Source organism: Artibeus jamaicensis, unplaced genomic scaffold (genome assembly GCF_021234435.1).
Source record: "Artibeus jamaicensis isolate MK-2021 breed Jamaican fruit bat unplaced genomic scaffold, CSHL_Jam_final contig_519, whole genome shotgun sequence".
Classification (NCBI taxonomy): domain Eukaryota; kingdom Metazoa; phylum Chordata; class Mammalia; order Chiroptera; family Phyllostomidae; genus Artibeus; species Artibeus jamaicensis.
The window spans coordinates 41322791-41339687 of record NW_026521871.1 but is presented as its reverse complement, the minus strand read 5'-3'; the positions used below and the strand labels follow the sequence as shown (position 1 = coordinate 41339687).

At 37.8% G+C, this 16897-nt stretch overlaps 1 protein-coding gene across 1 annotated transcript in view; it reads right to left on the bottom strand.

Annotated features, from left to right (window-relative positions):
- Window positions 1-16897, bottom strand: part of ZCWPW2 (zinc finger CW-type and PWWP domain containing 2) — a 102141-nt gene that overhangs the window by 58202 nt on the left and 27042 nt on the right. Inside the window, exon 3 of the mRNA XM_053669033.1 lies at window positions 7736-7895. Within this exon, the coding sequence (XP_053525008.1) occupies window positions 7736-7895 (160 nt within the window). The remainder of the gene's footprint in view (window positions 1-7735; window positions 7896-16897) is intronic.

Here is a 16897-nt window from a genome sequence, read left to right as displayed (position 1 = left end):
AATTCTCAGAATTTGGGTCCTAATGAATATTAGAAGCAAACACTTGCTCAAGCAGATGTTACTCCAGCCCTGAGCAGCATGGCTCAGTGGGACGGGCATCATCAGCAAAGCAAAATGTCAGTGACTTGATTCCCAGTCAGAGCACATGCTGGGCTGTGGGACAGTCCCCTGGATGGGATGTGCAAAAGGCAACCAGTCAGTGTTTCTCCATCCCCATCTCTAAAAATAAATAAATAAAATCTTTTGAAAATAGATGTTACTTTAAATGCACTTGTTGAATGACTAGTATAAATGTAATTTGAGAAAGTCAAGAGTTCTATCTGAGTAAGTCTACCAGAGACTGTTAGCATTCAACAAGTCTATTAGAATTAAAAAGTAAAAAATGTCCTCATTTCATAGATACAAATGTGGGAAAAATTCAACAATAAATTTGACCACTGCTTAAGCATAAGTAAATTGGCATGGTATAGAAAAATAATTTAGGACTCTGGAGTTAGACATCTGGATTCTAATCATTGCCCCATCACTTAGTAGCTAAGTGACCTTGGGTTAGACATGTAGCCTGAATCTCAGTTTCTTCCCTATGTCCAATAGTTATGATGCCTTTCTTTATGGGGTTGCTGTAAAACTTTAAATATTATATGAAAAGCATCTACCCAATCCTTGGCCTATGGCAAAGACTCAGATAATATAACTGCTATTTGTGGGCCAGTTATTGGCATCATTATAGTGCATGTTGACATCAGAGGCCTTTGTTGGAGGATATTTACCAGACCAAATAGTATAAATCAGTTGGCAATTTCTACTTATATGTTTATCACTATATAGAAAGGAAATTAACTGACAAATTACTAAGAGATAGCAACTTGTATTATTTCTGTTTACAGACTGGAAAAATTAGAGTATGATTTCAGTTATTTGGCCATATTCTGGAGAGTACTGAAATTTCAGTAATGTTCTTTCCAAAGATACAGATTACAAAGAACTGTGACATCCCTGTGTTATCATTAATGCACCTGTTAAAGTAATCCCAAGGGCTTAACACAAGGCCTAGAGATTTCTCACACTGCATATCTGTTATCTAGTGGTGGTGCAGGGGGAGCCTTTGCTAAGAGTAGACACTCAGGGATCCAGGCTGAGAGAGTAGAAAACCAATATTATAACATTACCAATCATGATGACACAGGAAAAGACAGAATTCTCCAGGATGCTGCACTGGATGCAGCTACGTGCTCAAAGAGGTGATTCATCACTTTCTCTCACCACTCCCTGGCCCTACCCCAGCACAAGAGTATCAAATGTGCAGTTCTACATTGTAACAGGAAGGCAGAGACCTGGACAATTCTGGTTAGCAGTACTGATGACTACCTCAGAATTCTAGGAGTTACAAAGCTCAAGTTTAGCAATATGGCATTGTTCCCTTTTCATCTCCCTGAAAAATACAGGCAACTCCTTAACACAATGGGTAAATACTCAAAATACCCTTAGTAGCAAAGTAATTGTTGCATATCTACAGGTAAATCCTTTATACAGTACTAAGATTACTAAAATACATAGCTAAAAAATCCATTCACATCATAGACCAACAAACTTAAACTTTATCATAGGAGCAACATAGCAGGTAGTAGGGTGAACTACCTACTTTTTCTTGGCAATATAAGTAACTGGAAAAGGGTAGGTGAAGCAATCATCAGTTGGATACATTATTTATAGCCAGGAAAAACAATAGTGACTCTATATAACCTATTAGATAAAAAGATGATCAACTAAAACAAACCATAAATATTTAAGTTCAAATTATACATCAGCCTTATCAGCAGTACCTATGAATTATGTATAATGTTGGCAGACAAGAATGACCTTAAAGCTCTGTTCAATGAAACCAGTTATTATTGGGGTAGACATGTGAATGTCTATGGCAGTAGGCACAATTTCCAGGCAAATTAAAGTAAAAGATGAACAAAAGAAACAGAAGTAACAGGAAACAGTGAGCCATAACCAAAGTTATACAGAGATAAAACCAATAAAACTCTGATGCTTCAAGTGGAGAAAACTTAGCAGTTTTTTCACTCCCTCTGGGCTGTACATTAGATGCATCTGAGGAACCTGGAAATGCGCAGGCCTGGCTCTAATCCAAGAGACTCTGATTTAACAGATCCAGGGGAGTGGAGCCCAAGCACTGCTGTGTTTTGTTGCGGTTTTGTTGGTACTGTTTTGTAAAGCTCTCTAATGCACATCCAGGCTTAAGAAAGGTTAAACTAAGTGATACGGCAGTAAATCAACCTACAAAATAAACTTGCAAATAATGAGTTCTGCAGACACATACCTATAAATACAAAAGAAATATTTGTGCCAATAGGGGGAAATTTTTATTCCATGCATTGACTATTAAAAAATAGTCATCTAGTACATATTCATCTTTATTATATCTGATTAATTATCAGAGTGATATGTATTTTAAGTATATACTCTTTTAAAAATTAAGGTTTCTTTAAAAGGAAAGGGGAACTTTAGTTTTCTTTAAAGCTGCTGATTTTGTAGTAATGAAAATATAAAATGTATGAATAAGCCAACATAAATTACAAAGATGCAATCTGAATACTGCCTTCAACTTATTTCTAAAGTACATCACAACATGTCTATGAGTTATTTTATTCACTGGAGAAAACACTATCATCTGCATGAACACATACTGACAGTGTTTTTTTGACTTTCAACCATAGAATTAGTAACTCTGTGGTCCCATTAACATGAACAACGGGGAGTTAACTATTCAGTAACAAGTAGACAAACATGAAATAAAAGAGAAAAGCTAATTTTTTGTAATGTAAAACTAAACATATTTCATTTCTTATAAATGCATATGTCTTTCTAGAGGAGCTTACTCCTCTCTCACCTTAACATGCAAAATATATATAGTTGCTATTCAGTGAAAACTCTAAAATATTCTTTAGTTACTTGTTAAACTAAGCTTATACAAATTAGAGAAAATGATATTGAAATGATATATGAAGTAAGATTTAGACAGCTTAAGCCAGTAAGAATTATATGCACCTATCATTTTTGTCCTAGTTTAGAAAAAGATCAGACAACTTTTGCAATGTTGATCCCTTCTCCATCTCTTCTAGAAAACTCTTTAAGAAAATCTACATTGTCTACTACATATTATTTTTGTGTAAGTGATCTTTGTTATGGGGGAAGGAGGTGTGAATTTAATATCTGGATCAATGTGGCACAGTATAGAGATAGCACTGGAGGATGCACGAGCCCCAGTGCAGAGAGGACCACAAAAGATTAAATCCCTGGAAGTCTAGGTAATAGAACCACAGGCTGAAGTCAAGACTATCTCCACCTCCAATGGACAGGGATCCCAGCTACCCATGGTAATACAGAGTTTGGAATTACTAATTTTCAACCAATTTCTCATATGTAATTTTTTACCACTTTTCTACCTTGGTTGTCTATATTTCCTGAGTCGACCCCCTTGCTCGCTGTTTGCTGAGTAGATTGAGACAAGGAGGCTTCCATCATCTGTTAGCCTCCCCTCCCTGGAATGTGGAGATCTTAGGTAGCCAGGAGCAGGGAATTAGAGCACAGAGGAACAGTATGGAACGTGCCAAGTAGACTGAGGTAAAAGGGAACTAAAATCTCAGACTTGAACGAAGAGACCCATAGAAGAAGGCACTCTTATTATACCAGCTCCAAGGGAACAAGTAAAGAAAAAGACACAGGTGGGAAAGAAAGATTATGGGCCAAGAGCAGAGGCTGTAGGTAGGTAACCTGAATGACAGCAGAAGAGGGAGTCTGCCCCAGAGCCTACAGGCCCCCATGGGTTATCCGCCCAGAGCACTGGGCTACTTGGGGAAGTGGAGAAATGAAGAGCAGAAATAGTTTATTTTTATTCTGCTCTCATCCTTTCATTAAGCATCTCCAAATTCCTGGTCTTTGCAAGAATTTCTAAGTTTGCTTTAATGCTTTATAAGGTTAAAAACTTATAGTTTACTGGATTTGATTTTTATGCTTTATTTTGCATCAGATTTTTTCCTTGTCCCAGGGATTAATGGTGTGCTGAGACCAGAGGACTCAAACGAATGGTGACAGCGTCAAATCCTATGAGAACTAGTAGTTCTGACAATTTCAAAATATACTTTGCTATTTTACTTATGTTTAAATATAATTTCTTAAGAATGCCCTATTCTTTACCACACTGCCAAATATCTAAAATTCTACGGTCTGCTTCATGAGAAGCTAGGAGGTTCCCCCTCCTTCAGAAAAGGGGCGGACAGCTCAGAAGGGAGAATACTCCTTCCTGTCTTCCATGCTTGTCAGAGGAAGTACCTAGGCACACACCCAACATGTCAGAGCAAAGATGCCTCGCATTAAAATGACTGGCTCACAACTACCATGAAATGAATGTAAGTGATGTTATTCCACACTTTAACAAAATAGCCTTTCCTTCCAGCTGCTTTCAAGCTGAAAGGAACAAAGATACTGTTTATATGAAAGATAGAGTAAAAGTGCATTTGAAAGTACCTCAAATTTCCACAAATTCACTTATACTGTGGATTAAATGGCACCTCAAATATACCTACACTTATATATAGTTATAAGTATATATTTGAATATATAAACTTTATATGTACATTTGAGTTCATAAACTTCTCACTATAAAATAGAAATTATCCAAATTGAGTAAAAGGAATCCACATTTCTTTTTTTTTAAAGAGCCTTCCCTTAACACTCAATTTTTTCATTCTTAAATATTGTATTGTTTATGATTAGTTATCCCAAATTTTCCCTCTTTGCCCCCTCCGCCCAGCCTGCCCCCACTCCCATAGTCAATCCCACATTGTTGTCCATGTCATTGAGTCATTCACATATGTTCTTTGACTAATCCCTTCAACTTCTTTCAACCAATCTCCACCTCCCCTCTTCCTTCTTACAGCTGCTGTCAGCCTATTTCAATTTTCTATGCCTCTGGTTCTATTTTGTCCATTAGTTTATTTTGTTCATTAGATTTCACTTACAAGTGAGATTATATGGTATTTGTTTTTCACCCAACTGACTTATTTCGTTTAGCATAATGCTCTCAAGGTCCATTCATGCTGTTGCAAAAGGTAAGAACTCCTTCTTTTTTACTGCTGCACAGTATTCCATGATGTAAATTTTCCACTGTTTTTTTATCCACTTCCCTACTGATGGGCACTTAGGCTGTTTCCAAATCTTGGCCATTGTAAATTGTGCTGCTGTGAACATAGGGGTGCATATATTCCTCTGGATTTGTGTTTCAGGATTCTTAGGATATATTCCCAGCAGTGGAATTGTTGAGTCAAAAGACAATTCCATTTTTAATTTTTTTAGGAAACTCCATACTGTTTTCCACAGTGGCTACACCAATCTTCATTCCTACCAACAGTGCACTAGGGTTCCCTTCTCTCCACATTCTCACCAGCACTCCTAGTTTGTTGACTTATTGATAGCCATTTTGGCAGGTGTGAGGTGTTATCTCATTGCGGTTTTAATTTGCAATGCTCTGATGGCTAGTGATAGTGAACATTTTTGCATATGTCTCTGGGCCATCTGTATGTCCTCCTTGGAGAAGTGTCTATTCTGGTCCTTTGCCCATTTTTTTGATTGGATTGTTTGTCTTCCTGGTGTTGTTATATAAATTTTTATATATTTTTGAGATTAAACCCTTGTCTGATGTATCAATGACAATGGTTCCCATTTTCATTTTGATGATGGTTTCCTGACCTGTGCTGAAACTCTTTAATTTGATGTAGCCCCATTTGTTAATTTATTCCTTTGTTTTCCTTGCCCGAGGAGGTATATTGGCAAAAATATTGCTATATGAGATAACTGAAATTTTACTGCCTATGTTTTTCCTCTAGGATTTTTATTGTATTATGGCTTATATTTAAGCCTTTCATCTATTTTGAGTTTATTCTGGTGTACAGTATAAGCTGGTGGTCTAGTTTCACTTTTTTTGCAAGTACTAGTCCAGTTCTCCCAACACCATTTACTGAAGAGGCTATCATTACTCCATTGTATGCTCTTGCCTCCTTTGTCATATATCAATTAACCAGAAAGATGCGGGTTTATTTCTGGACTCTATTCTGTTCCATTGATCTATGTGTCTGTTCTTATGCCAGTACCATACTATTTTGATTACAGTGGCCTTATAGTATAGTTCGATATTAGGTATTGTGATTTCTCCAACTTTGTTCTTCTTTCTCAAGATTGCTGAGGCTATCTGGGGTCTTTTTTGGTTTCATATAAGTTTTTGGAATATTTGCTCTAGATCTGTGAAATACGCCATTGGTATTTTAATAGGAATTGTGTTGAAGCTATAGACTGCTTTGGGTAGTATGGACATTTTAATTATGTTAATTCTTCCAATCCATGAACACAGTATGTACATGCTTCAGCTTACTTGTATCTTCCTCAATTTCTTTCTTTAGTGTCCTACAGTTTTTCAAGTACAAGGCTTTTACCTCCTTGGTTAAATTTATTCACAGGTAATTTTTTTTTGTTGCCACACTAAATGGGATTGATTTCTTAGTTTCTCTTCTGAAAGGTCATTATTAGTATATAAAAATACCATCAATTTCTGAATACTGACTTTGTATCTCATTACTGTGCTGAATTCATTTATTAGGGTCAAGTAGTTTTTTGGTGGAGCCTATAGGGCTTTCATTTTTTTCTCTTTATTTTGTTAGGATCTTTTGCTTTGTTTGTTGTTTTTTAATTTTTTCTAATTCAATTATTTTTTATATTTATTTTTTTATTATTGTTCAAGTATAGTTGTCTCCATCCCCCCCACCACTCTCTCCTAACCACCCACCCCCAGAAGGGGAAGAGTTATCAAGGAACATGGATAAAGGACCCACGGACAAAGGCAAAGGAGGCAGGACTGAGAGTGAGTACAGGGCTTTCTACGTACAATATCATGTCATCTGCAAATAATGATAGTTTTATTTCCTCCTTTCCAATTTAGATGTCTTTTATTTCTTCTTGTCCAATCTCTGTGGCTAGTACTTCCAGTATTATGTTGAATAAGAGTTGTAAACATGGACACCTCTGTCTTGTTCCTGGTAAGAAATCCTCGTTTCTGACATGTTCCCCAGAGATTTCTAATGGAAGCATGATTTGCAGATTAAAAGTTTTAATAAAGAATATAGTCACAGATAACTGAGTTAATTTATAATAATTAAATCAAACCCATGGAAACAGGTATAGTTTACCTATTTTCATCTATCTGAGAGTTTAGTTTATTCTTTAATTGCAGTGTGTGATTTAAAGTTTAGAAGGAGTCAAAAAGATAATGGAGGTAGACATATTCCATTTGAAACTTGAACATCTAGTTGCATTACATAATTAATTTTCCCTGTGAGCTAGGACTACAACTTAGAGTCCTCTCAAGAGAATTAAAAAAATTACCAAATGATAATCTTAAAATTATTTCAAAAGGCAATTTGTGAAGTCCTCAGTTAATTTACACTATACTGCTATTAAAAAATAAAATTTAAAAGTACCCCATGGCTATTTTCATACATATTCTTCCTTTGAATAACTGCTTTAAAAATAAAAATGTGAGTTTTAATGAAGAATATGTACTGTTTGTTTATATAAATGTAAAAGTAAATAATCACATGCCTTTTAGGATCTAAGACAAAAATGAACACAATTAAAAACAAGTACAAGAAGTATAAAGATTTGATGTTTCTCTACGTACCTTTAATGTGATACTATAGTGTCCAACAAATGTTGCATTTATCCATGACGTTGAATGGGGATCACCCAGGAATTCTATGTGATACTGTTCCACATTTCCATCCAGGTCATAGGTCACATAGTCCCCTTTAAAAGGATGAGGGCAAAGTATCCCTGGCCAACTTTCAAAGAAAATTATTTTTAATTATTTAGATGGTTTTAAAAAGGCAGACATCCATACATCTGTCCAATCATATATCAGATTTCTTCTTTGAATTTTAATAACTTATTTTAAAAACAAACATATTCATACTTGTATATTTTAAAAGTAGGATATTCATATGACACAAGTACCAGCAGTGTCCTTATATATGTAGAAATCTTTGAAATAGTCACACACTTAAGATATATTTAAGATATAAAGAAAAAGAATTATAGTACAAAAGAGTGATCTCCAGGGTTTGTAAAACAACATTTAGGTACTACTAATAGGAATAATAAGAGAAAAAAGATTCATCAGATTCATGGTAGAGTTAAATCAACTCTAGCAAATCAGAATAATTACTGAAATGCCAACCCTCTGACAGGCCTCTGATCGGGTAGGAGAGAGCTGGCATTTTCTGAGCCAGGGCTGCCGAAGGAGTACCGGTAGCTCAGGCTGCGGTAACACTGGGGACTGTAAGCAGAAGTAGTTCTGTATTGTGGTCCCTCAGCAGTTCAATATTGTCCCCGTTTCCCCTGTCTTCTCCGCAGTGGCAGGTGAACAAACTGCTAAAAATCCTCAATGCTAGATATAAAATTTATCCTTTACTAAAAATAAATCTTTAGGGGTGTGTTTTGTTATGACAAACATGACAAGGAACTCTAGAAGCTCCTTGATATGTTTTATTTTTTAATTTGGCAATCAAGTGTTAATTACTTTACCTATTTTTCTAGACTCTGGCCTACTCTTCAGCAGATAAAGCACGAAAAAATGTATTAAATATAGTCAGAAAGCTGTGACTAAATAATGTCCAGGGGAAGTCTGACTGGATTTTATAGGTCATGACCCAAAACATGCATGTCTATATACCCAAACATTCAAACATCTGTACAACTGTCAAGTTCTGTTTCAATTTGCCGCACTACAGAGTGAAAAGATAGCAAGTTTCAAATTGGAGACCCAGGCTCTAGCTCTGCTTTGTCAGATAAGAGGCCTCGAGTAGGTATCTCACACTGACTGTAACTCTAGTTCCTCACTGTGCTGTTACAAAGTTGAAACAAACATGTGCTTTACACATTTTAGTTTTTTGGCAAATTAAAATATTGTGAAATGTCATCATTATGTACTGAATTGTGTACTCCCTACTACAACCGAATTTATACTGTTGACGTCCTAACCCCCAACACCTCAGTTCAGTCTTTAAGCAAGTAACTAAGTTCAAAGGTGGGCCCTCATCCAGTGTGACTGGTCTCCGAATGAAAAGAGAAGATTAGGACACAGGCATGCACAGGGAAAAAACTATGTAAAGATACAAGGACAGGAACCCATCTACAATTCAAGGAAACAGCCTCAGAAGAAATTAAGCTTGCTGACACCTTCATCTTAGACTTTCAGCATCTCGAGAATTGTGAGAGAATACATTGATTATTTTTAAGCCACCAGTCTGTGATGCTTTGTTTTGGCAGCCCTAGCAGACCAATTCAACCATATATACAAGGTCTGTCTGGAAAAAGTCAAACCATTGTTAATATAATAATAAAACAGTTTGCATGACATTGATGAAACCTGGCAGCTAAGGAATGCACATGCGTGAACAACGATGACTTCTCTGTACTAGTCAGTGGGGGTGGTAGACACCTTCAGTGAGTATGTGTACCGTGTGGCCATCAATGTCTGAGCTAGTAGAGCAACCCATCTGCATCGAATTTTGTGTTAAGCTCGAACGTTCCTCTGCAGAAACTATCTGGATGTTTCAGAAGGCTGCGGCTATGGGCAACTGATGATTGGCAGCTTCATCATGACAATGCACAGGCTCATGCATCATGTCGCATGCAGAGATGTTTGGAGAAACATCAAATCACCCAGGTGACTCAGCCCCTCTACAGCTCAGATATGGCACCCTGTGACTTCTGTCTTTTCCAAAAAATAAAATGACCTTTGATAGGGAAGATTCCAGACTGTCAATGAGATTCAGGAAAATACAATGCTGCAGCTGATGGCGATTGGGAGAACTGTGTGAGGTCCCAAGATGCCTACTTTGAAGGGAACTGAGGCGTCATTGTTCTATGTACAATGTTTCTTGTATCTTGTATCTTCTTCAGTAAATGTCTGTATGTTTCATATTAAATGGCTACATATCTTCTGGACAGACCTCATATAGTTAAGATAATTGGTACAACTGAAAAGTAGAAGGAATGATACTAAAACCTCTTTTGCCTCACTTAGATAATAATTTATAAAGTAAATAAATTAAATAAGTTTAAAACATAAAGAAAGCATATAAATCATGCTGTAAGGAATCTGAAATCACAAAAATACAAAAATCCATGCATTTTTTGGATTTGAGAATGGTAGATTATTGATATTCTACTATCAATTGATAATCAAGTTACAAAGTCATAAATGTAGAAACACAACTAGCATCCCCAACTCTAAACGTTTTTACAGATCGTAAATTAATAACGATGTAAACTAATGAAAGAAGTTCATGCTTAGTATTACTAATGTAAAACACTTGATCCCAGGAAGCTGACGAGTCCCAGGTAGAGTTGCCAAGAGGGCACAGGTCACCAGGGATGGTGGAGTGTGAGAATGAACAGTTAGTTGTCCACTGCTCCCTGGACGCTCGCAGAGTCCCGTGAGTTAAGGGAAAGGGTGGTAGAAGGCTGCCTGGCAACCCTCCCTCAGGGAAAAAGAAGGAACAAATTGAGTCAGCCTACCTGGAACCCAAAGAACGTTAATGCTTTGGAAGCATTGGAAATGAAAATGAAAAGTCAAATGGAGATTCAGGACCTAATTGAAGAAGACTATCTGGTAATTATCAGGTTCACATAACATTATCTTATTGCTATGTAGAAGTTCTTATTGGGCTATGTTTAAGAGCCAAACTCTTTTAAAGCTAAGCTGGAAATCCACATTTCTGTAGGAATCCACTCAAAAGGAGAAGACTTCAATAGGTAGATAAACAACTAGGAGTAAGTGGCGGCTGCAATGGAGACCCGATGTTCAGCTTAATGAACACCAAAGAACAAGTGGGTCCTTCAGCCTAATTAACAGCTATTTTAAAAGAACTACACTGACTGTTATATTTGTTTCAACTTTTTGTAAAATATAAGGGGCTCATCTTTACTACTGTTGATTTACACCTCACAGCAATTTTAAAAAGAATTCTTGCCAAGCAATATCAGATTACACATAGCAACTACTCCACTCAGGATTTCTAACACTTAAGACATACAAGAAAAATATTTTGCAATTATGTGTAAGGTGAGCTGCTACTTTTCTGACAGAAATTCTGATATAATTGCCTTTTACATCTAACCTATTGGGCCCAATAGTATTCAATTTAAATTATTACTCTATCAAATATAGATAGAAAGGGATGACTCCTAAAAATAATTAGATGCCAATAAAAAAAAGCTTCTGTTCATTATTTAAAACATGGTACATATAGAAAATAATGCGTGCTAATATAAAGACGAGTCAAATGTCTAAATAACTCTGGCACTTTTGTATTTCTTCGGGTGCAAAGCAGTCACTTTGACTCCTAGTCTGTATGTCTCGGCTGAAGCAGAATGCACCCGACTGCAGGACAAGCTGAGCAGGGGCAACAGATGTAGAAACATACTACTTCCCTCCAGCTGCTACATCTTTCATCTTCTCTGACTTGCTGTTGATTGAAAATAGATGATGTCCATTTTTGCCCTCATTCTGACTTCAATTTCAGTTCCAAAACTGTCAATGATGATAGTGCATTCTGCATATCTACTTTCCAATTTTTCACTTTCACTTTGATGAGAAATTATGAAGTGTTGTCTGAGGGATTAAGGGTGAAGAGGTAGAGTGAGAGCAGGCAGCCCAACAGAAGTATATCAGAATCCAAGGCAAGGCAAGGGTATGATCAATGTTAGAATCTGTGTAATGGAAGGTAAAATGTACAAATACAAGGTCAAAAAGAATCTGCTTGGAGGAAAGGGGGACATTTTGGCAGAATAAGTAGTAACTTCAAGGGGAGTAAAAGTATATCATAAAGAAACTGCTGTCCTGTACATTTCTTATCCATTGGAAATGATCTTTAATATGATAGCTATTGCCCTCAATAGAAATTGAAACTTAAGCACGTATTTACTTATATCCAATGAGAAGAAGTAGATGAATTATTTTCAACTGTGGTTTGGGTGTTTAAGGGGAGAGTCAATTTTAATTGGGCCCCATTCCTGATCTGTGAAAAAATTGGATGAGTTGGAATCATCAATAACTGAACATCATCTGCCAAGAAATCTCTGGGCTGCGTCTAACTGCAGCAGCTGTCAGGGAGAGGAAATTTCCCATACACACACACACACACACACACACACACACACACACACACACAGTAATTAATCCATAGGCAAATTATGCAAATAAAAAATAAAATATTTTATAATACTGAAAGGATCTAGTAAAAATCTCAATTTATAAATTTATATGCTATATCTAAAAAGTATCACTGTATTGGTTTGCTAACTTAAAGGCATATTTTATTACTAAACTGTTTTACTGCATTACATTAGAATGCAAATATATTTCTATAAATTAATTTTCATATTCATGAGAAAGCTTTGTATGTCTGTGTAAATATGCCCAAAGTGGTTATACTAAATGGAACCTCGCTCTGTTTGACAATGTGTCTTGCTATACTAAATAAGATAGGTACTGTTATTTTTTACTTTTAACTTCTATACTCTTTTTAGCTAAATACAATGCTATTTTCAATTTTTAAAAATCAAGGCTGCTTAACATTATGGAGATAGTTTTTCTCTTCCGTGTACATGCAGATATCCTTATCTCCAAGAAGAGAGACTAGACAAAATCCAAAAGCAAGAGGCTGATATGTATTTTTATAAGTATGTAAGTATGTGCTATCTCACAATGTGGAGGTAAACATAACCATAATAATTTGATTTTCCATAGAGCTTGCCTGTTGGAAAGAAAGTGCTATTCTATTTACAATTATTTTTCTTATATAAAGCTTAAACAGGCAAATCTAGAGTCTATCAGTATTTCTTTAGCTTTATGAGAGAAGGTCAACTCTTCTAAGAAAGACTAACTCTGAGATGCTGATAAGATTGAGTTTCTGAGCCTTCAAAGCTATGCTAAAGCCACAGGCTCAGGAGAACTGACCCAGATAATGCTACACTACTCAGGGTGTCTGCCGCCAGTTAGCTGATTTTTCCAGTCAAAAACGTCAGCATCTATAACATTGCTTAATTAAGAAATGATTTTTGCCTATTTTTAGCAGATTAATCTATAGTCATATTCTACAGTTGCAATTCATCCTGCTCCCATCTTTCCAATAAGCAAGGAGAAAGTTACAGCTGTATTTTGCAGGCATTTTGATGAGCCTGATCATAGATTAGAGAGAGAATTTAGGGACTGGAATAGTTATGTTTCATTTATATTTCAAGTCCACAGTATTACAACTGTGCTCAGTTGTAAGCACAGAACTGCAAAAGAAATTCCTAATCAAATTTCTAATGTAACATATCAGATATAGTGACAAGAAACAAATCAATTTCATGAATTAGGTTATTAAAACTTCAGAATTTTTGGGCATCTTCGCACCCTCCAGTCTCCTGCTCATCCGGCTGCGCCACTGAGGGCTACTATAAACCTGACCAGCAGAAGCTGCGGGCCCTGAAGGAAATGGCCAATGGCCCGGGCATCAGTTCTATCCAGGCCACCACAGCAGTGGCCCTGGGTGAGTGCGTGGTTCGAGGCGAGAAGGGGGCCAGGTGGGGCTCAGGCCTGAGCGGGGAGCCATTTTTTGTGGTCGCAGGCACTCTGGCTGTGTGGCACTGTGTGGAGCTACCTCGAGGGAGTCAGCCAGGCGAGGTGTCGAAGACCCCCGTCTCCCAGAGCCTGGGCCAGAAGCTGCTTCCGCTTCTGCTGCACCTTCTCCACCCAGCTTCCCCCTGTTGGGCCTCGTCTCAGTCCTCTGGCTGGCTCTTCCCTTGCAAGATTCCGGCTACCAGGCTGCGCTCGTGCTTGGGGGACACAACTTGTGAACCACGTGGCCCCCCTGCAGCCCTGCTGGGAAGGCCAGCATTACTGCGCTGCCTCGGAGAGCCCATACATGCACCGCCCTCTGGACCCTTTCCACACAGGGAAACTAAGGCTCACAGTTAAAGTCAGTTGCTCAAGCTCACACACAGAGAGAGCTGGAATTTGAACCCACGCTCCCCAACTTGAGAACACCTCTTTTAACCCTCATGTTGCAGAGACACTCGGCCTGGCCTCCTTTTCACCTCACAGTGCCCCTCACCTAAGATTCCTGCCACCATAGGTTGGGGTCCAACTCTGCAGCAGAGGACTGCTGGGACCCTGGACTAGGGAATGGAATGGGGTAGGGAGTGGGAAGGAAGGTGGCCATGTGGATGCAGAACCCTGGCACCTGCTATGAGGGGGAAGTCTTAGAGCTGACTTGGTGGGAGGCGGGATAGGGCTTGGAGTGGAGAGACTTCAAGGATAAGAGAACAGAGGACCTAGTCCCGGGGCTAGCAATCAGGTACACTTTCCCAGGGACAGAGGCTGGGGCGCCTATCTCGCGGTATTTTTTCAGGGCCAGTCCTTCTGGAGGTGGAAAAAAGGCTGTTGCTCTTCCCAAGAAACTCCCGCTGAAGGTGGTTAGTAGCAGGGACAGTGATAATAACAGGGACCACTGCAGAGGTATCCGTTGGGGTAGTTAAGGTCAGGGTGTGTCTCCTACTCTGAAATGAGAACAGCAGCTCCTACACTCTGGGTGGGTTCAAGGATTCAAGCCCCTCCCTCAGGGTCTGGCACAGAGGCTGCAGAAACTTCAGTATTTCCTTTAGAAAATACAAACTCTCTATTTTCAAAATGTTAATTTTAGATATGAAAAATGACATGGGACTACAAATACCTTCATAAGTAACCTCATAAAATGAGTGTTTATAGCCATGTCTTCAAAATATTTGTTCTTACCTATTTAGTTTCTCTTCATACCCATCCTAATTATTATATAGAAGTCAAATATACATATAAATTTATACATATATATTTTTCTGTATTTGATATATTTATATATACACATGGGGGAGCAAAAAAATGATGGGAATTTATTTATAAAAAACTGTGTATTTATTCTTACATGTTTAAACTTCAGCCACCTTCAAAGTACTCTCCATATGATATAACATATCTATTGAGATGTTTTTCTCCACTGCTCAAAACAATTTTTGAACTCGTCAATTTTGATGCCTTTTAGTGCTTCTGCTTTTTGTTTTGTTTTTTGTTTTCACCTCTTCCACATAAGCAAAACTTTTCCCTTTTAGGATGTTTTCATCCAGGGAAACAAAAAAAGAAGTCTCTAGGGGTGAGATTGGGTGCACAGGAAGGGTGGGGCACGGGAGTCATACCATTTTTTGCTCTAGAACTACTGAACACTCGGCACAGTGGGGGCAGGTGTGCTTGTCAATCATCCAGTATGAAATGGGCAATCTCACTGAGAGAGTCTTCAAAGGAAATTCACTGAAGCCAAATGTAGCCTCTCACAAAAACTCCAGCGGACACACTGATACAGATGGGTCGCTAGAACACACACCTAGTGGAGGAATCCTGTCCTACAAGGGCCCACCCTCCAGAAGATAATTCCAGTCTTCAGGGGATATATAAATGCATATATATATTTAAAACATCTCACATTTGATCCCTAGAAAGCCCTTAGTAACAATGGATACAAATCTCAGAGAGATTTCCACATTTGCAAAGATTATTGAATGTATGAGTTTGCTAGGGCTGCCACAGATAAATACTACCCCCTGAGATGCTGAACAAGAGAAACTAATTTTCCCACAGTTTCAGAGGCTGGAAGTCCAAAATTATTGTGTCCCCAGAGTTGGTTTCTCTTGAGGCCTCTCCCTGGCTTGCAGGTGGCTGCCTTCTTGCTGTGTCTTCATGTGGTATTGGCTCTGTGCATTCCTGGTGTACACCACATTCCATGTGGTATTCTGTGTATTCCTGGTGTTTCTTTGTGTGTATAAGTCTCCTCTTCTTATGAGACCACCCAGATTGGATTAAGGTCCACTTACTGGCCTATTCTAACTTAATCACCTATTTAAAGGCACCAACTCCAAATACAGTTATATTCTGAGGTTGGACTTTCAGGGGACACAATTCAGCCTAAATCTAGATCTGTGAAAGGCCTCTTGTGTGTGTCATGTCTGTGTTAAAATAAACTCATTACAGTGTCTCTATGAAAGCAAACACATTATATTCTTCATAGAGAACAGTTCAATATGAATGCAAACAAGGCACCGTGAACCAGAATATTCCAGCTTTAAAAATGTTACGAGGGAGAATGTAATATAAAATAGCAAGGGGTTCTGGAAAGACAACAGCAATGGTGTTATTTTGGGTTGGCCAAAAAGTCTGTTATGTTTTTTCCCCAAAATAAAGGACACATTTTTCATTTGTGCCAACAACTGTACTGATCTGGATATTTTGAGTATGTCGGCTGTCTCCCACTATTGGCATCTAGTGGGTAGAGGCCAGGGCGGCTGCTAAATATTTTCCACTGCATGAGACAGCCCCACAGCAAAGATTTATTTGGCCGAAATGTCAATAGTACCAAGAAACTTCACAAACCACTTCTGACATGTTCGACCAGTCATAGCACATTCTCCATATACTGCTCAAATCTTTTTTTGCATTTCAGTTGCATTTTTACCTTTCTTGAAATAATAAAGCATAAGATGCCAATAATACTGCATATATCTTCTTCCATGTACAGTATTAAAATGGCTCCCACAAAATTCACCAATTTTGATGAGTTTTTTTCTAATACATGCTGATATAACAGCTGTCACAATACAATCAACAAAATTGTTTCAAATGAAGTTAAAGACAACTAAGCACTACTAGAGCCATTATACTGGGGAAAAAAAGTAACAGAGTTTTTGGCCAACCCAATAGTTTCACAGT